The following is a 24,195-nucleotide window of genomic DNA, read 5'->3' as shown; positions in this document are numbered from 1 at the left end:
TGTAGTATTTACTAGTGTCATTTTTTGGGATAATACTGTAGTTATTACTATAGTATTCTACAGTATACCACAACATTCTATAATAAGTACTACACATGATTGAGGGATACTACAGCGTGTAGTATAGTATTCTACAGTATACTACAGTTTACTATAGTAATTACTTTAGTATTCTATTGTATAATGTATTTATTTTCATGTGGGCACTCAGCCTAACTTCCACCTCCCTCCCTACAGTCATAACTACAACTCCTCTTTGATTGACGAGAGAGAGAGAGAGAGAGAGAGAGAGAGAGAGAGAGAGAGAGAGAGAGAGAGAGAGAGAGAGAGAGAGAGAGAGAGAGAGAGAGAGAGAGAGAGAGAGAGCGAGCGAGAGAGAGAGAGCGATTAATTTGCTAACACTCACCTTGGGGCAAGAGCACATCAACAAGCCATTCTGCATGATCTCTGTAAAGATCACACAAATATATAAATCATAAATCAAATTATAGTTAGCTGAGACTACCTCAGAGTTATAAATACACTTCTAGCAAATACACAAACATATACAGTAGTCTGCATGACTGCTTCATGATATATTGTGAGTCTTTAGTGAGGATCAAGGAAGAGACATTGTATTCTAAAGAGCTATACATAGACATTGTATACAGTATGCCATAAGTCAGAGGAAATGAGAACAAGTTGTTTGTGATGGCAATCTCATTATCTGCTCAATGGAATTATGCAACCATGGTGATGCCTCTCCCTCAGGATAATGACCGGAATAATGAAGCAGACAGCAGGTGACGTATGTTTGGAATGGCATCTTGGTGGAGAGTAAGGTTTTACAACAACAGACCCTGATATCCTTTGGCTGCACTCCTCACAGATGTACAGAGGAGGGGGCTTCTCTCCCAGGGCAACGGAGAGGGTGGGATCGATGCACATCTATAGGGCGACAACAGACAGTTACAGGATCCAGAAGGAATATACAGTACAATAGTAGCAGTGATATATGATTGTAGGGGTCCTAAGAAGTGCATACCACACCCTATTTCTTCAATGCTTGTGCCATGACACGTGATAACACCTCAAACTCAAATAAGTTTTGATGTTTTCACTATTATTCTACAATGTAGAAAATAGTATAAATAAAGAAACACCCCGGAATGAGTAGGTATGACCAAAATTGTGACTGGTAATATATATAATATATATAATGTCCCCTCTACCTGTCTCCGCTTGCCTTTAGTCTGAGGCTGGCAGCATGCATATGTCTCTGTTCTGTTATCAATGATCTGTGCATGGCCCTGTATTAGGCCACAGTGCTAATGGCCGAGATGCTCAGATGGTGTTCTGTAATTTACTGCTCTCGTTTACAGGCATACTATCCTCAGGGGCGGTATGGGGTCATGGCTTCCAATTAGGAACCCCCCCCCCCACACACACACACACCCCCCACACCCCCTCTGTGCTCCTGGGTAATTGAAATCTTGCCCCGTCCCTGCCCCTGTTCCTTTCTCCGCTCTACTTGACAGTTTTGAGCACAGTTGAGCAGAGACACGCAGAGCAGTGCAAACAGGCCTCGAGTTGTGTGGCCAGTGATATCATTACACGACAGAACAACAAAAGTCACTCAAGCATTCGCTGGTTCCTTTAATGTTGTGCTTCCAGCAGAAAACACGAAGACGCTTTTACACATCATGGCAATCTGGCACATACTTTGTGTATTCACTTTATGTTTGTGTACACAGTGTACAGTAGTTAGTCAGATATTACCTTGACGGCAGGTTTATTGATGGCATTGTGACACTCAATGTGTTGGCAGTGGATGGGGTTCCAGGCTGTGGAAAATAGAACGGAGGGAAAAAGGGAGAGGGGAGAGATGGAGAGGTGGAAGGAGGATTAGACCTGCAATCTAAAGGTTTGTTGCACACAAGACCAACCTGACAGGCAGACCATAAGCCCCTCACCAGTGTACTGCAGGCCTCTGTATTCACTGATGGCTCCTGGGGGCTTTAGGTTTGGCCAGTAATGAAAGAGCATCTGCACGGCTGGAGGCTTTACTTGGGATGGTCCGTAGGATATGACATACAGCAGGTCCTGCCACAACACAACACACGCCATAGAGAACTAAAATGTATGAACCTCTCAAAGCTATTCACTGACACTTTCCAGATCTATGAGAGAGTTGTTTGGACATCTAACCTACGTGAATATGGCACATGCATTTTGCGAACATATACCTTCCACACTTCCTGCTTGTGCTTCATAAGACACTCCAACAACTGACAGTGGTATACTGGAAACAAAAAGGCAGAGTCTAAAGTCAAACAGGTGGCAGGTACAACATAGTGTACAGTGCATTGATCAAAAGACAGGCTGTGCTACACTGGACATAGACACTGTGATGTACTGTATTGTACTGGTTGGGGATAAACTGAGTTAAAGGTTTACCTGGGTTGGAGGTGTACTGCATAGCAATCATTAGCATAGAGGAGGCAGATAGATTGACATATGCTGGAACGCCCCCTTCTCTTCTAGTGGAACCCACTAAAGAAGGACAGAAAAGACAAATGAAGAACCTTAACCTCATGAAGATCTGCATACTGTGGGACACCAACCTGGCAGTTCCTTTGATATGGTGATGCATACTGACATTTCTGGTAAACATGTATGACTACTGATATTGAATGAGACTTATCCCACTTAATGACTTGTTAACTCCATGTTGAATTGAAAAGGGGTTCTTTTTCACATGCAAGTAGATGGATGTTAGATACAGAGTGGCTGTACTCACATACAGCCATGGGGAGGAAAGAGGTGCTCAGGTACTCAATGATGTCTTTGTGCAGGAATGGGGGGAATGTAGCTAAAGTGGAGATCATAGTGTAGGGTAAAGTGCTGAGAATATCGTCACTGAGAAAGGGCAGGAGGCAAGTTGTTGTGTAAAATATGGACTGTCCCAGATCTGATGGGAGAAGGGAGAGCCAAGACGCACAGACACAGAGAGAGAGACAGTAATTCAATGAAATGTACATATGTTGCAAACATATGTAAGTAAATAAAAATATAGCATTACAACTTAAAGAAAATGGATAAATATACACCGTGTATAAATACAACAAAATCCTGAGAGAGTATTGTGAGATTCAGTTTAGGTCAGTGCGGTTTCAGTAAAACCTATTAATACTGCACTGGTGTTTGCACTCAGCAAAGGGTAGTGCTTTCTAGTCAAGGAGATGCACTTTCATGCTTATTCCATATAAACAGATATACAGTGGGGGAAAAAGTATTTCATCCCCTGCTGATTTTGTACGTTTGCCCACTGACAAAGAAAGGATCAGTCTATAATTTTAATGGTAGGTTTATTTGAACAGTGAGAGACAGAATAACAACAAAAATATCCAGAAAAATGCATGTCAGAAATGTTATAAATTGATTTGCATTTTAATGAGGGAAATAAGTATTTGACCCCCTCTCAATCAGAAAGATTTCTGGGTCCCAGGTGTCTTTTATACAGGTAACGAGCTGAGATTAGGAGCACACTCTTAAAGGGAGTGCTCCTAACCGCAGCTTCTTACCTGTAAAAAAGACACCTGTCCACAGAAGCAATCAATCAATCAGATTCCAAACTCTCCACCATGGCCAAGACCAAAGAGCTCTCCAAGGATGTCAGGGACAAGATTGTAGACCTACACAAGGCTGGAATGGGCTGCAAGACCATCACCAAGCAGCTTGGTGAGAAGGTGACAACATTTGGTGAGATTATTCGCAAATGGAAGAAACAGAAAATAATTGTCAATCTCCCTCGGCCTGGGGCTCCATGCAAGATCTCACCTCGTGGAGTTGCAATGATCATGAGAACGGTGAGGAATCAGCCCAGAACTACACGTGAGGATCTTGTCAATGATCTCAAGGCAGCTGGGACCATAGTCACCAAGAAAACAATTGGTAACACACTACACCGTGAAGGACTGAAATCCTGCAGCGCCCGCAAGGTCCCCCAGCTCAAGAATACATATACATGCCCGTCTGAAGTTTGCCAATGAACATCTGAATGACTCAGAGGACAACTGGTGAAAATGTTGTGGTCAGATGAGACCAAAATGGAGCTCTTTGACATCAACTCAACTCGCCGTGTTTGGAGGAGAAGGAATGCTGCGTATGACCCCAAGAACACCATCTCCACCGTCAAACATGGAGGTGGAAACATTATGCTTTGGGGGTGTTTTTCTGCTAAGAGGACAGGACAACTTCACCGCATCAAAGCGACGATGGACGGGGCCATGTACCGTCAACTCTTGGGTGAGAACCTCCTTCCCTCAGCCAGGGCATTGAAAATGGGTCGTGGATGGGTATTCCTGCATGACAATGAACCAAAACACACGGCCAAGGCAACAAAGGAGTGGCTCAAGAAGAAGCACATTAAGGTCCTGGAGTGGCCTAGCCAGTCTCCAGACCTTAATCCCATAGAAAATCTGTGGAGGGAGCTGAAGGTTCGAGTTGCCAAATGTCAGCCTCGAAACCTTAATCATTTGGAGAAGATCGGCAAAGAGGAGTGGGACAAAAATCCCCCTGAGATGTGGGCAAACCTGGTGGCCAACTACAAGAAACGTCTGACCTCTGTGTTTGCCAACAAGGGTTTTGCCATCAAGTACTAAGTCATGTTTTGCAGAGGGGTCAAATACTTATTTCCCTCATTAAAATGCAAATCATTTTATAACATTTTTGACATGCGTTTTTGTGGATTTTTTGTTGTTATTCTGTCTCTCACTGTTCAAATAAACCTCCTATTAAAATTATAGACTGATCATTTCTTTGTAAGTGGGCAAATGTACAAAATCAGCAGGGGATCAAATACTTTTTCCCCCCACTGTATTCACAGACTTGCTATTTACAGATTACGATTACCTGGTGCAGTTAATATATACACAACATATGCCAACATAGCAATTTAACCTTTAAAATAACCTTTAAAAAATAATACTTTTTTATAGATACATTTCCATGTTCAATACATGTTTTAAAAAGAGATTGCAAACAGTTAATACATGTGTACAGTACTACAGTATGTCTGTAAATTCCAGTAAGTTATCAACAGAGTTAGCTGACAGGATCCAGCATGTTCCCCATCACCCATGCATCACTTTTGATCTTCTATGGGACTCGTCTCTTGGAGGGAATGAAGCCAGAAAAGGCAGCTTCATGTGGTCAAGAAGGGTCGTGGGGCGATGGACACGTACAGAGGTACAGTATGTCCTGGTTTCACTCACCATGCTGACCATGCTGCAGCAGGGGCACCAGGTCAAGCAGGGTCACGAGGGTCGCATAGAGCCCCTGATAGTCCAGAGAGGGGTACTCTGAGAGCTGAGCGTCCCGACTCTGCTGCCCCTGCCCCCCGCGGTCTGGCGGGGCATCACGCAGAACGCTGTAAAGGAGGGAGCGAGTAACTGTAGGGTTGATGGAACTGACTTGTGGTCTTAGAGATGGGGTGAGTGGGAATGGCACAGGAAAAAGACACATGGTCATGGGCACGGCCAAATTGGAAGCTTCCTGGTTCTCCTTCCTGCCTGTGCGGGACAGAATGCTGCTCCGGGGGTGGGGGGAGGAGGGAGGGGATAGGGGGGAACAAGGGAAAAAAAGAGACAACAAAGACACAAAGAAACAGCACATTACATTGAAATGGCACTACAGAGACAGCGTAAATAGAAAAAAACAAACCCATATAGACCCCACATAGGATGCAGTGTCTCTAATATTTCACTGAAGGCATTGGGAATTGTTCCCTGCTTTATCTGTTCAGTGTGACATAGAATAACTTTAATTTTCTATTTCACTTTTTGTACATCTTTGTCTTCTGGAAACAAAAAACATGAACAGAAACGTTTGCAAAAACTGCAATGATCACTGCATCTCATGCGTATCTGGTGACAAGGAGAAGAAAAAAAATGCATGTTTTCAGTGGCAACCCCATACTTCTCCGAAGGGGAAACTGCAAATGGTTTTCCCTCTGTGGCTGCCATATTCCAATCAGATCAATTCAGCAGCAATCATACCGAGAGGCCAATGGGCCATGATGTTTCTCAGGGAAAATTATCCTGTTTTGTAGGGCTGTCATCAAGGATGGGAGTGACACCAAATCAGTTAGGGAAAATACGGAGGTGACACTTTTGAAACATGCTTCAGCTAGTAATAAACATGTGTGTGAGGTTAGATAAGAATTCCTGGGTCACAGCACATGTTTATTGCACCAGAGAAAAAATGTCTGTATACATTCATTATGATACTGTATCATTATCATCGGGAGAAATAATGAGATCCAACAGGCATATGGATTCAAGTCTCTAAAATAAATGTAACAACTAATCTACGGTAGGGAGAAACTATAATGACAAAGGAAGAGGTTGTTTCAAACAGGATGACAGGTAGCATTATGTTTGTGAGCTAATGGGGGATGGACGTTTGTGTTTGCTGTCCCCAGGGAAGGTGGATATCTCACCATTTAGAGAGAGGGAAGAACTAGTTGGTTGGTTTGTGTGTGGGGGTTCTAGGGGTGGGGAGGCAGGGGGACAGAGAGCCTTGCTCTTTTACTAAACATGATGTTATAGAACTAAGCTGTTCTATCAGTAAAATGACTTGGAGGTGCTTAGCATGAGAGCCCAGGTGACAAATTCTGATCTCTGGTTTTTCTACAGGGGCAGTGAATAAGGGGATTTTAGTGTAGCAATACAGAATAGCCTACTATTATGACATTTTACAAGATCAACATCATCATCCTCTGACTATTCCCCTGAAAGTTATACTCCGTAAGAATTTGGCCGCATGTTGGACGATTTTAAATACCGGAAACCGAAGTGTAAAAAACATTCTCTCAGTGAGTTGGAATGGATAGTCAGTTTCCAAGAATGGGGGAGATTAACTTTATATCTTGAGTTGGAACGGATAGTCAGTTTCCAACAATGGGGGAGATTAGTTTTATATCTTGAGTTGGAACGGATAGTCAGTTTCCAACAATGGGGGAGATTAGTTTTATATCTTGAGTTGGAACGGATAGTCAGTTTCCAACAATGGGGGAGATTAGTTTTATATCTTGCGGAGTATGACTTAATATCACCACCCTCTTTGCACATATTCAACTGCAGAATTGAACTGAACACACACACAGACGCACAGAGACACACAGACAAACAAACACACGTACAATAATACACAGACACACGTTATGCACACACAGTAAGACATGTCTCAGATCCAATAAAACAACCTAGACTGTCACTATCTTCTAAATGTTTTCGCTAACTGCGGCAACATCTAGTTTCTCTAAAGCTTGAGTGAGCCACTGATTATAAATGACATTACTGTAAATAAGCATTAACTAGGGGATATAATACCGTAATAACCACTGTTTCCTAGCTAAATGTGAGATATTTCATTTCCTTTGAGTGTGACTTGTTCATGCCAGGCAAGGTTCAAGAGGAACTAGGAATGAAGTACATCACATTATAATATGATACATGAAATGATCTTGATTCAGTATCAGACTGCATCTTGGTTCCTCACAGTCACTCAAAAGATTGATGGAATTTGGCATGGGGTCAGGGCGACTGTGAATCCATGGTTCACTGATGCAGAGAGCTAGACAGCTTGGCTGGTGGGTGTTACTTTCTAGATGACTGGCTGGGAGGAAAATCTGGAAACGACATTACTTGACTAATATATGACATGTTACATAGCACCCCTTGGAGTAAGCCCCTTAAAATGAGCCCAGGTAGCCGCATCCCTTTACACTAATATCCTAATAGTCTTAGACTGATATCGCTCTATGCTGCAGAATTAATGAAATATTCATTTGGCGCTCCATCCTCTGTCTGTGCGGGACTCTTTTTTTTCCCAGGAACCTGACATATGCAAGCCTCAGTGCTCCCTCTATTTAGCTCACACTCTCTCCCTCTCTTCACCCCAGGCCAATGAAACACAGGTGTCTGTCAGAATGTCTGAGAGTCTACTGAGCGGTGCAGAGTGGTTTCAATGTGGGAGGCATGGTTTGTTGTGTGAATTGGGAGGGAGGAGATTTGGCTCAAGGAAAACATGAGGCGAATGTTACAGTATCATACCAGCGTGATTCCCTTCACACCCCAGCGATAGAGCCTCACAGACACAATTGTCATTAGAGTTAACATGCTGCCACAACATAGGCTCATACAATCACAGCCCTTGTCACGCTCCATCTGTGCCAAGGACCAATAGGATGCCAGGCTTGTAACAATACACTAGCAAGCACATTTAGCTAGAACATTCTCTCAGCAAAGTCAGAAAGATCCAACATACTTTACCAATATTGACTTGAAAATTATCATAATTTGGCCATGAAAAAAATGCACCCACTGTGTGATGAAATGAAAATGATTGTCATAATCCCATCATTTTCATAAAAGTGAAACATGAAAGTTCTGTCTCCCTAATCCCCATCCCTTTAGATAACTGTGCCTAATGATGATGATTTCTGTAGCCAATGATCAAAGCACAACTGATTCTCACAGAGAGCTCTGCTCAAACTCAACATATAAATGTCACATACTGGTTGTGGCCATAATGGCTGCCCTGGCTTCTTGACCTGTTCTGAGGGGGACGTGTTGTTCCCTCCACAGGCCCTCTGTCACTGCACACTGGGGACTGTCAGACCCAAGGAGCCAGAGGACCAGACCTCCCTTAGCCCCTCTGGGAGTGAGACTACAGGCCATCCTAGGAACATGTGCATCTACAAAGCTACCATTGAACCTACAGAGGGGTTGAAATTGCTATTTCTTTTTGGTACTTTTTCTCCAATATAATACCAACCATACCAGGTACATTCTGCAAAATAACATAATTATTCACATTATTATTCATAACCGCCTACTTACAACATCAACACAATTCATATCCCCTTGAGGCACACCCACATTGGAAAGACTCAGTAATGGCAATCTTGGCAGATTTGATTTATTGGTTGGAACCCAACAAACCTTCTCTATTTTATTTAAAAAGAGCGTACTACAATATCAAACAGCCATGGGGCGATATGAGGGGATCGTGTTGTTGACTCTTGTTGTTGATATACTGTAGGATCATGGTCCTCATACAGCAACATGAAACATACGGTATCACAAAGGCAGAGGATGGAGCAACTCAATTCCCTCTCTAAAGAGGACCTGGGTGGTTATCAACTAGGATTCTTAAATTATGATACACTTGCACTGTTGGAAACAGTTTCCCATATTTCCCCTTACATGTATATCTTCTAATTTCAACTGACTTCCTACCAGCAATAATCCTGTGTTATTGCTGTGCATGTATTAGAATTAGGCTAAACCCCAGTCACCTCTCCTCTGAAACTAAACATCAAATATTGTCACGCTCCGTTACTTCACCTGTGGTTCCAGCGCAGGGTACTTACCTGAGCAGGGTTTGGGAAAAGTATTTCAGTGTGTTTGCAATGTCTGTTCCGGAGGGCACGGGGTAAATATTGTGTTGCACACGGTTGTGATACTCTTGCAAGTATCGTATCTTAGAGGCAACTAAACAAGATAAAGAGCAGAGTAACAAACAAAAGAAGTCTGATGAAGCCTTTATCAAATCAGCGGTGGTGGGGGCAATAGGATATGGTTGGTACAGTATAAGCCTGGTTATTGATAGTCTGCCCCAAGCATGGCAAAGAGTCCTTGTGGCATCCTATCTGTCTCTCTTTAAGTGACCTTTGTGTTTGTCCAGCTAGGTCACAACCAGCCCTGGAGTGGGTTGTTTTGGTGCCATTTTGTGACTCGCGCTGGTAGTGTTTAGTGCTCGCTGACCTGCAAATGACAAGTCCCAAAAATAACAATTACACCCACAGGCTTTGTGTTTGTGTGGGGCAGGGTGTGGTGTATGTGTAATTAAATGACTGTGTGTAGGCTATACACATGGGTGGAGGAGTGTGTTCATTTTCTGCAAATTTCATACCAAGGAAAACATTGTTGGCTACAACGAAGTGGTTCTGTAAATAGAATCAGCAGGGCTCCCTTCAGACACACTTTGTAAAAACAGAAATGTACCTCTTCCACAGGCTCAATTGCTAGAGCCATCAGGGTGGAAAGAAATAGCAAGGGCGCAAAAAACTCTCATTTTTGCCTGCCAAAACCAAATATCAACTCTTGTTTTTAAAGGCTAAAACGTGTGATACTTGTGCAAACTAATGTCTGACCAATTCAGTAATGTCAATGTAGCCTACAGAGCGCAGGAGAACCAACACAAATCTCTAGAAGCTACCTAGTGGGTGTTTACACATGGCGCCATAGAATAGCATATAGTACCTTCTAAGATGCCCCAAACATGGCCAAATAGATGTAAAATCGTTTAAGCAGGCTTTATTACAGATACATGTATATATAGGAACTTTGTTTATTCCATGCATTATATGCCTATTTGAGAAATTAGTTATTTCAAGGTGTGTTGATTGACAACAACAACAAACCACCAATTGTTTATTACACTATGCATTTATTCACTCTCCTTTTCTAGAGTAAATAATCTGATGTTTATCAAAGAGTGTAACCGCAGTCTGTTTATCCACCTGTTCAGAGGTAAATGATGAAGAAAAAAAATCGTATTCATGTTATGAACGAAAAATATATGATATGAACAAGCAAATCAACCACATTATTGATCAACAATGCCACCATATTGTTCAGTGGAAAATGTATCAAATCGACCTTGATACCAATACAGCGTGTCAATCAAAAATGAATGCTTATTAATATCTGTTAGAATGTTTTGTCCATATATTGTTGGTGTCAACCGCCAGAACGTAAAGCATCCCCTAGACACCAGCCCCTCGAGCCGTCCTCTGCAACGCGAGGACGTGTTGCAACCTGCCTTAGCAACCGCGGTTTCATCACCAAGGACAGCTCCCCTCATTCGCTTTCTTACTATAAAAATTACACGAAACAATGGGAGGATATAATAGGAACATTTTAAATAATAGTACTTACATTGCTCTGCTTTCGTAGACATTGTGGAAATAATTCACGAATTATAAAACAAACACTGTCAAATGTTTTTTCTCCCCTACGGTGTTATTCCACCTTAGTCTTAAGAAAAGTGAATAAACACCCTCGCGCACAGGCTCGCTTTGGTTGTACCACTGCTGCCATGGAAGCAGGTTAACAGCAAATGAAATCTATTGCATTGGACATGTAGGTAATTTAAATGCATGTGGTGTGTTTCGTGGATATGTTATATATGTCATTTTATATGTATATGTCAATGTGCTGGTAGAAAAAGCCGGACACAAATCAGAACATACTTTTCCAAATGGACTGTTCCGACTATGACAAAGTGTCATTCAAGAAAGTGATTTTTAACACCCGCCTCAACATGAGGCTGCTAATGCTCTTTTCGCAATTCAGCATCAACTGAGAATCTAAGTTCGAACGTGGTGGCATACTTACTCCTCTTAGGCTATATATCACTATTTTATATAGGCTCATTTATAATCAAGCAACAGATGGTTATCAGAGATTTTGTAACTGTAACTTATAAAGGCATCAGGGGTCGCATTTTTAAACAATGTAATGTGACAGTATGCACAAAAACCATGTTTTGAAAATATACTATCAAACTACTGTACTTCTTTGTGGTAAACATAGGCCATTTGATCCACATTAGTTAGTGGTGAGAGAGAATTGCTCCTTGAGTCTTTCCATCATCACTGGGGGGTTATGACAACTGACTATTTATATCATGAATGGTTTTCTTTTCTTTACAGAAAGTTATTGGAATTCTTCCAAGTTCACCCTAGTTAAAACAAGATAAATAAGATTTTCCAAAGATAAACAAGATTTTCAGTTCTGAGCCTAAGAGAATGGACACTATGAGCTTAACTAGCCTTCTCAAACGATCTCAGTGTGTGCCAAGAACCAAGACTAAAGTATTCCCATCTCCAGCTGATAAAGTAACAACATCCTGTCTCTGGAGCCTGGGCTGACGCACTGGTTCCTGGTACTCCTTGTCCACTAGAAGAAAATCACGCATTCAACGGAAGTCACATATAGATTGGAATTCTGAAGCTGAAAACATAGTTGGCCGTGGGCCAGCCTGCTGAAACAATATTTAATGTCTGCAATAAAGACAAACAACAATGCAACAGTGTGCCAACTTTGTCTTTATTGATCTTTGTCAGATAGGATGGCACTTACTGCAGATGTATGATTACAAATAGAAGCAGTGCTAATTTAAGGGACGAATCCATAATGCATTTACAGTGCCATCAACTAAAAATACTACATGTTATGATCCCACCTCTTTAGAAACTAAGTAAATGGAAAATATGCAACATTATACCATCCACCTGGTAAATTATTGTGGTTTCATTCATCTGTTTATATATTTATTAATCTTATACATTAGTTAAGACAAGATACATTTAGGCAATGTTTTTGTCTTTCGCTGATGTTTCACTGATGTCATACTATGCATGGTGGTGTAGCCCAGTCAGGGTTCTGGAGGGGGTCTTTGGCGGTAAACTGGTATACGGTGCATGATCCATCCAGCTGGAGCCAGGAGAGCGAACGCAAACACTGACATTGTGAAGAGAGATTGCTGTGAGGGAAACAAAGAGACCACATACACATTTAGAATAGAAAACAAACAGGCAACACCTGAATGTAACTCCTTGGTCATGTAATAACACTGTAATTACCTGGGTCAGGTTTTTATGCATTTGTGTAAAACCCATCGCCCGCCCCCCCACTCTCTCTCTCATAAACACCAACTTTCTGTCTCTCCCTGTTTATCAAGCCCTATCTCTCCTTCGTGCTGTAGGCTTACAGCTGGGCCGACCAATTGACCTGTACCCCAGAGGGTCATGATCCTTTGCTGTGATTATATTACATCATGGTCTCCCTAGCACAGTCTCCATCCCCCTGCCTGCACATCATCCTCCCCTGACACTGTTGGGCTTCATAGCTACACCCATAAACGATCAGTTAAAAACCCTGTGGATGTCCTTCATAGCTACACCCATAAACGATCAGTTAAAAACCCTGTGGATGTCCTTCATAGCTACACCCATAAACGATCAGTTAAAAACCCTGTGGATGTCCCTGAGGAAAGTCGAGCGGACGGCTGCACCAACACTAAGGTTCTGTCTCACAACTCTGTCATCTGATCTCTTTTCCGAGGGGAAAGCTTGGCACTACTAACTTAAATAAATATAAATACAAATACATTTATTAATAAAACATCTTTCTATTTTAGCTGGAAAACCCCCTTCGCTTGAATTCACCACATTAGAGAATGTAAAGTAATGTGTTAAAGATATGTCTGCCTCAGACTGTAACTTTGTCTTAGTGTTGTAGTTTCTTGTCTGATGTTTGTGTAATTTTAGGAGTTCAGTGGGCCGCAATTCGTCAGAATTAGCTTTGTTTTAGTTCAATTCCTATGAGCTTTGCATGGACCAGCTTGACCATTGAATTCTGACATTGAATGGTAATATAAGATAACATATACTTTCAAACATTTGCAGACAACAAAATAAAGAATGCAAAAATTATAATGAAATTGGTAACATGGACATAACGAAACAATTACCAAATGGGACACTTCCAAAACAATATTTTTCTGGTTGCAAGAAATAAGTTGGACAGAGAGATGAGGAGCTTTGGTTCCTACCCCAGGCCCAATCTTGTCCTTGGGTGGCTTGCTGTAGATATTTGATATGTGGTCCTGCAGAACCGCCTTTGTCCTTACAAGGAACCCAGAGGGTCCCCTAAAAAGAGCAAACATCACTCTATTTAATCCTGTGTGGCTAACGTCAGGTTCACAGCTTCTGGACAGCAGACCCTATCTCAGTAACACTGGAAAACTTCCCAGCAGTACATCCTCTGAGATAGAGGCACTGGGCTTTCATCAAGCCTTCCCATCATTATCATCCAAAGGGAGGAGTCACTACAACAGGGCCCAGACACCAAAACACACCATTGTCAAAAAACGTAGTATACATGCAATCATAGAGGCTGGCCAAATGTATTGAGGAATGGTATGATTGGGCTTTATATGATTGGGTTTAATTGCAATCAAATGGTATAGAAATTATCTATGAAAACTTTTCACCACAAAATGAATCCTACTTGCTTGACACCTTGAGAAAATAAAACCAGTGACACTGACTGTAGCCCACTAAGACAAAGGTTTATTCACAGATGAGGAATTCTACATTAATATTTAGCTGGTGCAGAATCATCCATATCACATTTGTAATGTATAGTCAGATTATATGGGAGGCAATGAGGTCAGCACCAAACATTCAAATAACCAACCACACAACAAAAATAACAGCAAGCGGTGTTGTGTCACTAGGAAGCAGGGGGTTATGGGTATTGCTGAAACAGATATTCCTTATCTGAGACTCAGAAAGAGTAAATATGGTGACTGTCTGGTTACTGTGAACATACTTATCTAAAGGTCCAGTGTGATGCACTCCAGATAGAGAGCTCTATTCTCAGGGCGTATGCTACAGTTTGTGAGGTCCAACTGAAAGACGTGACATCCATGAAAAAATCTCACATTAATATTGTCATTCAGGAAATGTTTATAGGATGTTAGTGCAAATAGAAAAGTGCAAAAGAGAAATAGGCCTACAAGATTTAGGAACTTATGGCCTATACCAACCACATGAGAATCATTGTAAATTTGTAATATTTGAATAATCACCTAGGCTACTATGATAACAAGTGAATTAAAGTAATCAGGGGAAAAAAATCATATTTATAAATGAAATTCCACCACAATCCATGACTATGGTCTGAATGCATTATACATAACATATCGCCCTCCATTGGAGGACATTGGTACTTCAATGATGACTGTGAATGCCACACCAATGACCACAGCATAGCCTAGGGTTTCCCAAAGTCAGGCCTGGGGGCCCCCCTGGGTGCAGGGTTTGGTTTTTGCCCTAGCACTACACTACTGATTCAAATAACCAACTCATCAACCAGCTTTGATTATTTGAATCAGCTGTATAGTGCTAGGGCAAAAACCAAAACATGCACCCAGAGTGGCCCCAGGATTGACTTTGGGAAACTCTGGCCTAGCCTACAGTGCAATCAACTATCAATCTAGCCTACTTCTTTTGTAGCCTAATACTACCCATCAGACCAAACACACCAGCAAATAGCCTAATTGATTAGGTATATAGCCTATTATTGAATTATATATAGGCTTGATTGATTATAGATCACTTTTTAAACAATTTTCATACCACAGCTGCATGTCGGTAAATAATCTAGGTGGGTTGGTTGTTTAACAACAAAACTGACGATGGGTGCATCTACGGAGCAAAACAGATTGGGTTGGCTTAGAAATCCGATAAAGATTTGCATGTATAAATGTCATCATAAGATGCATTTGCTCCATTGTTTACATTTTTGTGAACCACTCTTTGATGGTAGCCTTTGCGCATCTTATAGACTTTAAAATATTAATAAACTGCACTTTTGCTGCTTTTTTACTGTAACACCAGTGTAACAGTAGTGTATACACACCCTTATGTTAGAGAAAATGTGTTTCCATAGCTAGGGCTGACAGTGAGGACTTGTGAACAGCAGAATCAACAACCTATGCTTTTTTGAGAAGGTGTTAAAGTTCACAGTTAGTAAGTGTGTGTAAGTAACACTTACTAACTGTGAACTTTAACACCTTCTCAAAAAAGCATAGGTTGTTGATTCTGCTGTTCACAAGTCCTCACTGTCAGCCCTAGTTACGTAAATGAAGGTCGAAAAGTAACGTTTTTTTTTTTTAAACCTTTATTTAAACAGGTAGGCCAGTTGAGAACAAGTTCTTATTTACAACTGCGACCTGGCCAAGATAAAGCAAAGCAGTGCGACACAAACAACAACACAGAGTTACACATGGAATAAACAAACGTACAGTCAATAACACAATAGGAAAAGTCTATATACAGTGTGTGCAAATGGTGTGAGGAGGTAAGGCAAAAAATAGGCCATAGTAGCGAAGTAATTACAATTCAGCAAATTAACACTGGAGTGATAGATGTGCAGATGATGATGTGCAAGTAGAAATACTGGTGTGCAAAATATAAAAAAAGTTAATAAAAACAATATGGGGATGAGGTAGGTAGATTGGATGGGCTATTTACAGATGGGCTGTGTACAGGTGCAGTGATCTGTGAGCTGCTCAGATAGCTGATGCTTAAAGTTAGTGAGAGAGATATAAGTCTCCAACTTCAGCGATTTTTGCAATTCGTTCCAGTCATTGGCAGCAGAGAACTGGAAGGAAAGGCGGCAAAAGGAGGTGTTGGCTTTGGGGATGACCAGTGAGATATACCTGCTGGAGCGAGTGCTACGGGTGGGTGCTGCAATGGTGGGTGCTGCTATGGTGACCTGGCTTCCCTGTGGCTCTGTTGGTAGAGCATGGTGTTTGCAACGCCAGCATGGTGTGGTATATGGGGCTGTGGTGACAAAACGGATGGCACTGTGATAGGCTGCATCCAGTTTGCTGAGTAGAGTGTTGGAGGCTATTTTGTAAATGACATTGCCAAAGTCGAGGATCGGTAGGATAGTCAGTTTTACCAGGGTATGTTTGGCAGCGTGAGTGAAGGAGGCTTTGTTTTGCGGAATAGGAAGCCGATTCTAGATTTAATTTTGGATTGGAGATGTTTAATATGAGTCTGGATGGAGAGTTTACAGTCTAGCCAGACACCTAGGTATTTGTAGTTGTCCACACATTCTAAGTCAGAACCGTCCAGAGTAGTGATGCTGGACGGGCGGGTGCGGGTGCAGGCAGAAATCGGTTTAAAAGCATGCATTTAGTTTTACTAGCGTTTAAGAGTAGTTGGAGGCCACGGAAGGAGTGTTGTGTGGCACTGAAGCTCGTTTGGAGGTTTGTTAACACAGTGTCCAAAGAAGGGCCAGATGTATACAGAATGGTGTCGTCTGCGTAGAGGTGGATCAGGGAATCACCCGCAGCAAGAGCGACATCGTTGATATATACAGAGAAAAGAGTCGGCCCGAGAATTGAACCCTGTGGTACCCCCATAGAGACTGCCAGAAGTCCAGACAACAGGCCCTCCGATTTGACACACTGAACTCTACCTGAGAAGAAATTGGTGAACCAGGCGAGGCAGTCATTTGAGAAACCAAGGCTGTTGAGTCTGCCAATAAGAATACGGTGATTGACAGAGTCAAAAGCCTTGGCCAGGTCGATGAAGACGACTGCACAATACTGTCTTTTATCGATGGCGGTTATGATATTGTTTAGTACCTTGAGCGTGGCTGAGGTGCACCCGTGACCAGCTCGGAAACCTGATTGCACAGCGGGGAAGGTACGGTGGGATTCGAAATGGTCAGTGATCTGTTTGTTAACTTGGCTTTCGAAGCAGTGCCTTAGACCCCTGCGCCACTCTGGTGTCCTGGCTTTGGCCCCAAGTTCAAGTCTGCCGGAGCCATGGCCCAGTGAGACTAGGGTGTCGGCCAGAGTTTGGAAACAGAAAAGTCTGAGCCTTCTGGGCAAAACACTGGGGTACATTCAGTATGGAAATGCACTTTTAAAAAATGTATATCATGAAAACTGGAGCGGAGGCCTATCATCATATTGGCCTCTATTGCTTGCACATACAGCTAGACGGCGCTCGCAAGCTAACAATTCCATACTCGAACCAGTCAGCAAACAGCGTCTGGATAGGCCACACCACCCACCCACCCAACCAACCAGGCGCCGCGCAAGGATGAGTGTTTTTAAGGAAAATCAATCCAAGCTAAGGAACACGTCTTGAGTTTCTATTCTCAGAAAAAGGACTTGCAATTTGTTGAAAAGTCGAGGCAAAGTGGATCTAAAGGCATATGCAGGATTCTCTCTGTGTATATGGCGTCGATTTATGCTTAATGATCGGTGTTACAAAGGGGAGTTGTGCCGTAGGTTAAGACAATTTTTTTTCTAAAAGGAAATCAACATAACTTCATTCGGGAATCCACTTAAAAGGGAGAATCATTTCTGAAAGAAGCTAAGTCTGCTCAAGGTACAGTGACACCTTAAACTATTCAATCAATGATCTATCGCAGGTCCATATGCCTTTTTGACCAGATATATATTTTTTACAGAACTTGTCAAGTCTCCAAAGAGCAACTCAAAGCGGACGTAGAAACCGACATGTAGGCTAATTACAGGGTTATGAACATGGCTAACATGCTACCGAAATGTTTATTTTTATCACTCAACTTGTTTGCTATAATGCCCATTTTTACTGTGAGTCATTGTTTCCGATTCAGTCGAACCTAGGCTATTCCATGATACGACGCTGGCATGCGACGGGTTTAGCAGGAATAATGGAAATGCTGTCAGGAAGGCAACAATGGCTCCGTGGTATGGCTTACAATACTAACAAAGCCTTTCCACGACATTCATATTTTGGCTTAAGTTAGGTATCTTATTTCTAGGCTACGTTGCAGCTACCCTGAAAGGTCCGATCCATATGCTATTCCTCTAACAAGAACATTTGTTAAATTGTAAAAAAATAAAATAATAATAATAATTTAACAAATAGTTATACATTTGTTGCTATTTATTGCTACTGTATCGATACTGTAGGCCTATCCAATTAGTTGTTGGCAGATCGCGCTATAGCAACAATGTAACCGAGGCTACATTTCCTCTTTAGCCTACTGTAGAAGTGACTGATGCGGCGTTGAAATGAGAGGTTTCCCATTTCTGTCAATGTCAAAAATTCGAGTGTTGTTTTTTTTGTTGTCATCGTTGGCAGATCAATGTATTAAACTTGAATTTGACTGCAACAGTAACAACATTTTAAGAACCTCTACTATGGCAACTCGAATTTAGTCTGTTTGGGCATACCTCAGGTAGAAGAATGTTTAGTTGTCTGTATCCTATAACTATAGGATGTTTAGGTTATAGGACCCTATGGAGTGTGAAATCCACCACTGTCATTGAGTTGAATCAGAATGGATCACACAGGCATCTGATTAGAATGATGCCATGACTGGTTTGCCCTATATATGTATATTTTGTTTTTTGAGTAAGGCACATACATCCTTCTTGCAATGTGAGGATGAATGTGTAGAGCCTAGATATCAATGAAAACTATGTTTACTCGATTACTCTGTGGCCTAAAGCCAATACAAATTATCAAATGGCAAAGGCCATTAGTTATCTGCTTCCATAGCTTTGTGTCCTTGAGGTGCCTGCTTTCCTTCCTTCTAGATAAAGAAATGTATTATTTTATCTGGGCAACAGAGTAAAATGTAGACAGTTACTTTATGCAATAGTTGTCATTTCTGAGTGAGAAATATCCCACAATATTGAAGTGCATTATGTACATATCTTCTGTCTCAAGGTAATTAGCCAAAGTAATAGAAGTGAGTCATCTGAATTGGAGAGATTGAGCTGAAGGTGGTAAGTTATTAACCGTGGATTTATTCTCAAATAAAGTTCCTGTTGAACGCTGACCCAAATTTGGGAAAAGCAGGTCAGTGCTTTGTTTCCCAAGATGTTGAATGTCACCCTGAGAGTCTGGTCGAAGACGATCAGGCTCAGGCCTGTTTACCATAGACATCCAGTTCCTTCATTGTTTGTAATGCCAAGGTAGACTGTTGAATGATGAGGTCATTTCATTTGCACACACAGCATAACACAGAGGCTCACTTGCTTCCATGAGTTGTGTTGACATGCAGACCACCTTTTGTGTCCTTAGTTTATTTGTTTTGTCAGGGTGCTAGTTTATGATCACACATCCTCAATTCAAATATTATGGTGACACTATACCAAAGATGGTTTGGTATGGTTTAGAAACTCGAGTTATTAGTGTAGCTGTTATCGCCTGGACTACACTGATATCTTCACACCTAGAAAAAAACTCCAGGCTTCTGTCATAACTGTCAATTACAGGGGGCAGTTTGGAAACTTATCCCATCGGAATCGTCCTCTGGAATAACGGACATTTTGGGCTAATAAATACATAACCAACGTTTTCTAGTAATACTACTTCCGGGCAAATAGGGCTGTAGTCTTAATAATAACTCCTGCAGAATGAAGCATTTTTTGCAGTAAAATTATACACAAAGTATAGGCATCATTTGGAAGTGGGAACAGTGGAGAAATATGATTTCTTTCTTCCTGCATCTTAAGAGAATGCAATGCTCAGTTACATACCATCTGTAGAGGTGCTGTCTTCACCATAAATGCTGATTAGTATTTCGCCCACGTAAAATATTAATTGAAGCCGAACTGACATTTTATCAGAAACATATTGGGTCGTTTTTCACAGCTTTCTTTTTCCTTACAACCGGTCAAGCTGATGTCATTTGGACATGTTGTACAGAAAATCTTTCCTGAGGTTTTTACTTCCTTTTTTCTTCCCAGTACCTAAACATCTTTGCTTCCTCGAAAGATGACAGAGAGCTTTACCGACGTCAACCAGATTGTAGCATTCATTCTATCGATCTATTACATTGTTCTGTTGAGCAAGGTTTTATTTATTCTGGTGCAACATATAATGACAAAAGAGAAGCTACATGTATCTAATTATAGACAAGTTGACTAACAAATAGCCTACCAAAATGTCAGGAATTATAAGCAGAAACGTATTTAAATCAGGCAAAACAAAATCCTACACCCCCCTGTCAAAAAATCATTATGCAGTCTTTGACTGTAGCCTATAGCACAATTCCTATATTAGTGGGTTGTGTGTGGGCCTCAGATTTTCACTTTATCACATATAGTTGGTGGTTGCGGATGAGTTATTAGCAATTGCAGGTGGGTGCGGGTGAACAAACAGCTGACCCTGCTCACCACTCGTGTGCTTCTGTTTTCTGGTCTGTTCTGGGCGTTTACGGTAGCTGTCCTAACATCGGCTGTAATCAGTAGGATGAACGGCTGCACTGCCCAACTGATTGGCCTGATGGACCAGAGCACTGCAGAGCTAAGCAGTTTGTTACATGCCCCTGTAAGTCTGTCCTTTTAGAGTCAAATGTATAGAGTTCTGTTCCTGATTAGTGAGTTTATGCTGCAAAAACATTTAGGCCTGTCGACTCAGCAGAGCCACTAACGAAAGACCATAAACCTGAGGAAAAAGTAGGGAAAATAATAAAATCCAGGTCAGCTCTCACATCTTTCTTTAGAATAGACTGTGCTGAGCTCTGGCCCAAATCTGTCCAACATTGTGAAACAGACATTTCATGGCAATGTTTCAGAACGACAAGGAAACTAGCCACATGTCAAGATGTACTGGAAATGGTCACAAAATGAGTGAAAGAGTGTATCCTGTCACTGACTGAATGGTGATTGATCCATTATGTCAGTTTGGGCAAAGATGTCTTGGTCAGGTCTGAGCTCAGCAGAAAGTGCCGAGACACATCAATTTCACAGCCAGCCCTGTGGTCATCATACTAACAAGCTCTGTGTCCCGCTCTATAGTAACCCCCCCCCCCCCAAAGCTATCCCAGCCCTTCATTAGAAGGCTTATTATACCTCTCTGATACAGTAGCAAAGGCCCCAGATATAGGGACATGTAGGGGAGGGGACATGCTGTCTCAGACAGTGTGAGTCCGGTTCATTAGTTAGCACAGTAGTAAAGCACACAATGAAAATGACGCAGAGAGAGCCTACTTGTTATTCCCCCTTCACTCTCCTGGTCAACAATTGGCTGACGTGTCTTGGTAAAAGCCCATTATTATAAGAATGGCATTGTGATGTCCCAAACCTCAATTTCCAGGTCAGGGAGTCACACATCCTGACCTTTTTGATGGGATCTTGGGACGGCTTTGTTTTATGATAATGGTGATTGGATGGATGTTTGAGCTATAAACTGGCAGGGCAACCCAAATGAATAGAGAATACTTTAGGAATCTATTGCCTTCTACATCTTCATTGTAAGTAAATGAAGAGAAACTCCCTGTGGGGCATGGAGCACTAAAGGCTAATATATTTCCTTGTGAATGATTGAACTGGTATAGTTTACCATCAGTTCATGGCCTTGGTGCTTTATTGATGCCAGGGAAATGAATATAACCTAGCATCAATTTTGCTAAGATGTTGAAGCTTTTCAAAGAGGATAGAATATGCTACAATGAAGTGAATGTGTGTCTCTTTCTGCTGCTGGCGTTTCAGTCGTCCACTGTCTATCTTGGTGTCAATGACATGGTGATTGGTCAATGTGCAGTGCCTTTTGGATCATAGAACTGATTTGCACAGTAACCATTTGAAAAACTAGACCAATCTGCAACTCTGGACTATAGGGGGATTGTATAAACAGAATTCAAATGGGCATTTTGCATCTGCTTTGACTATAGAGTACTTAGTAGGTCAAATCATCCCTGTTGTTACTGTCTCCTTTATACAAAATCATGGCTTTGCGCACGTGTGAGCTGGACTGGTGTGTGATGACAGCCACTGTTGATGATCTGATGAAGGCTGAACAGGAGGGCTTTGGGAGACCTGGAATTTTTAGGAAGATATGAGTAGAACCCAGAGATATGCCTGTCTCCTTTTTTCTATTCCTACGCTCTCTGATAAGGAAATCCATATAAATTATTGATAAAGTGACTTGACTGTCATTTGAATAATAGATTGGTCCTATTCCCACCTGGTGTTTTGTATGGTAATGTGCTGTGGGAGGCTGAGCTACTCTGTCTGCTCTGTACACTCTTAGGGGAAAAAAAGGTTCTGGATAGAACCAAGAAGGGTTCTATGTTTGCTTCACATATGGCACCCCTTAAGGTTCTATTTAGAATCCTATATGGAATCCAAGGGTTCTATATGGAACTCATTTTGGTTCAGTGAAAAAGAACCCCTGGGGTTTCGATTAAAGAATCCTACAAAGGGGTGTCATATATGAAGCAAGCAAAAGAACCCTTTTTGGTTCTATGCAGAACCTTTTTTTCTTAGTGTAAGTGGCAGATTAAATGCAGCGACCAAGTCCACTGTGGTGAGGTGTGTGTGTGTGTGTGTGTGTGTGTGTGTGTGTGTGTAAGCTACAGAGTGAAAGAGAGGGCATGGGGAGTGCCATGGCGTGAGGCCTTTCCCCTGTCACCTCTCATTAGTGACACATAGCCCAGCTAACCTTGCCTTTCATCTTGCCACTCCCCTCCCTAAACCCAACTCAGGCCCGTCCCAGCACCCTGCTCCAGCCCATCTGTGTCCCACCTCCAGACATCCTTCCTCTGCCTATTCAACATCAGAGTGAGAGAGTGGAGTTAGACTTGGGATGCTGAGGAGACACCGAGTGTCCAGGTCTTAAGGAAATGGTTGTTTTAAAAACATTAAGATATGCTTCCAGGATCCTAGTGGAAAATGTGGTTCTTGAAGATGATTGTTTTGGACTCTGGCTGTAAAGCTGGGAGTGTGTTGTTTGGCTGATGTGATGGATGCATTGTTGCTCTGCTTTCTGCTGCACCTCAGAGGACCTTTTGTAAACAACACGGCACATCTGGGTTTTTTCCTCTATCCTAGATATACACAAATCCAGTCCATATTCTCCCTGAAGCCTGGCTTATTTTTAGTTATGTCACCATTTGGGCTCTCGAGTGGCGCAGCGGTCTAAGGCACTGCATCTCAGTGCTTGAGGCATCACTACAGACCCTGGTTTGATCCCAGGCTGTATCACAACTGGTCGTGATTGATTGGGACTCCCATAGGGTGCGCACAATTGGCCCAGCATCGTCCAGGTTTGGCCGGGGTAGGCTGTCATTGTAAATAAGAATTTGTTCTTAACTGACATGCCTAGTTAAATAAAGGTTAAATAAAAAAAATCCCTCCGATGAAACAAAGATCAACCATAACTTAGTATATGTGAAACAGTTTAATTAGTTTTGAGTGTATTCGTGTGAATGTTTGGTTTCCCATTGTGTTAATGTTGAGTAAGAGCTTGTGGTTTTACAGTGGGCCTCTGGGAGGCTGGTTATAGGGCTACTCTATGGGGGAAAACACAGTGATTTATTAGCATGCTGGGGGGGGGACATCCATCTGAGATAAAGCAGATCTTCCATCGTGTTGGAGCTCCCCGCCAGCCTCCCAGAGGGTCAGGACATTTCTTTGTTGGGGTCAGGGGGATGGGTTTGTTGATGGTCATATAATCTTTAGATTTGTATCAAACATTGTTCTGCTTCAAGTTATGTAAATGATCTGGATAAGAGTGTCTGCTAAAATGTATGTGTTATCTTTTGACAG

The 24,195-nt window shown here is 41.9% G+C and overlaps 2 protein-coding genes and 1 long non-coding RNA gene across 3 annotated transcripts in view; 1 reads left to right on the top strand and 2 right to left on the bottom strand.

Annotated features, from left to right (window-relative positions):
* Positions 1-11,075, bottom strand: part of LOC115172559 (protein unc-79 homolog) — a 51,522-nt gene extending 40,447 nt beyond the window's left edge. Inside the window, exons 1-10 of the mRNA XM_029730111.1 lie at positions 10,989-11,075; positions 9,419-9,539; positions 5,256-5,569; positions 2,780-2,950; positions 2,437-2,532; positions 2,226-2,281; positions 1,953-2,082; positions 1,759-1,823; positions 839-927; positions 407-447 (exon numbers count right to left, since the gene is read on the bottom strand). Coding sequence (XP_029585971.1) covers positions 407-447; positions 839-927; positions 1,759-1,823; positions 1,953-2,082; positions 2,226-2,281; positions 2,437-2,532; positions 2,780-2,950; positions 5,256-5,569; positions 9,419-9,539; positions 10,989-11,010 — 1,105 coding nt within the window. The 5' untranslated portion in view covers positions 11,011-11,075. The remainder of the gene's footprint in view (positions 1-406; positions 448-838; positions 928-1,758; positions 1,824-1,952; positions 2,083-2,225; positions 2,282-2,436; positions 2,533-2,779; positions 2,951-5,255; positions 5,570-9,418; positions 9,540-10,988) is intronic.
* Positions 11,076-12,140: 1,065 nt separating this feature from the next.
* On the bottom strand, positions 12,141-13,890 carry LOC115172124 (uncharacterized). The gene is made up of 2 exons (XR_003871384.1): positions 13,669-13,890; positions 12,141-12,597 (listed from the first exon to the last, which is right to left on the bottom strand). It is a non-coding gene; the product is annotated as an uncharacterized LOC115172124 (long non-coding RNA).
* A 3,837-nt stretch (positions 13,891-17,727) lies between these two features.
* The window catches only part of LOC115172558 (BTB/POZ domain-containing protein 7-like), a 29,374-nt gene continuing 22,906 nt past the window's right edge, over positions 17,728-24,195 (top strand). Inside the window, exon 1 of the mRNA XM_029730110.1 lies at positions 17,728-18,034. The gene's annotated coding sequence lies outside the window, so the exon portion shown is untranslated. The remainder of the gene's footprint in view (positions 18,035-24,195) is intronic.

Source organism: Salmo trutta, chromosome 33, assembly GCF_901001165.1.
Source record: "Salmo trutta chromosome 33, fSalTru1.1, whole genome shotgun sequence".
In the NCBI taxonomy this organism is placed as follows: domain Eukaryota; kingdom Metazoa; phylum Chordata; class Actinopteri; order Salmoniformes; family Salmonidae; genus Salmo; species Salmo trutta.
This window is presented reverse-complemented; position numbering and strand designations above follow the sequence as displayed.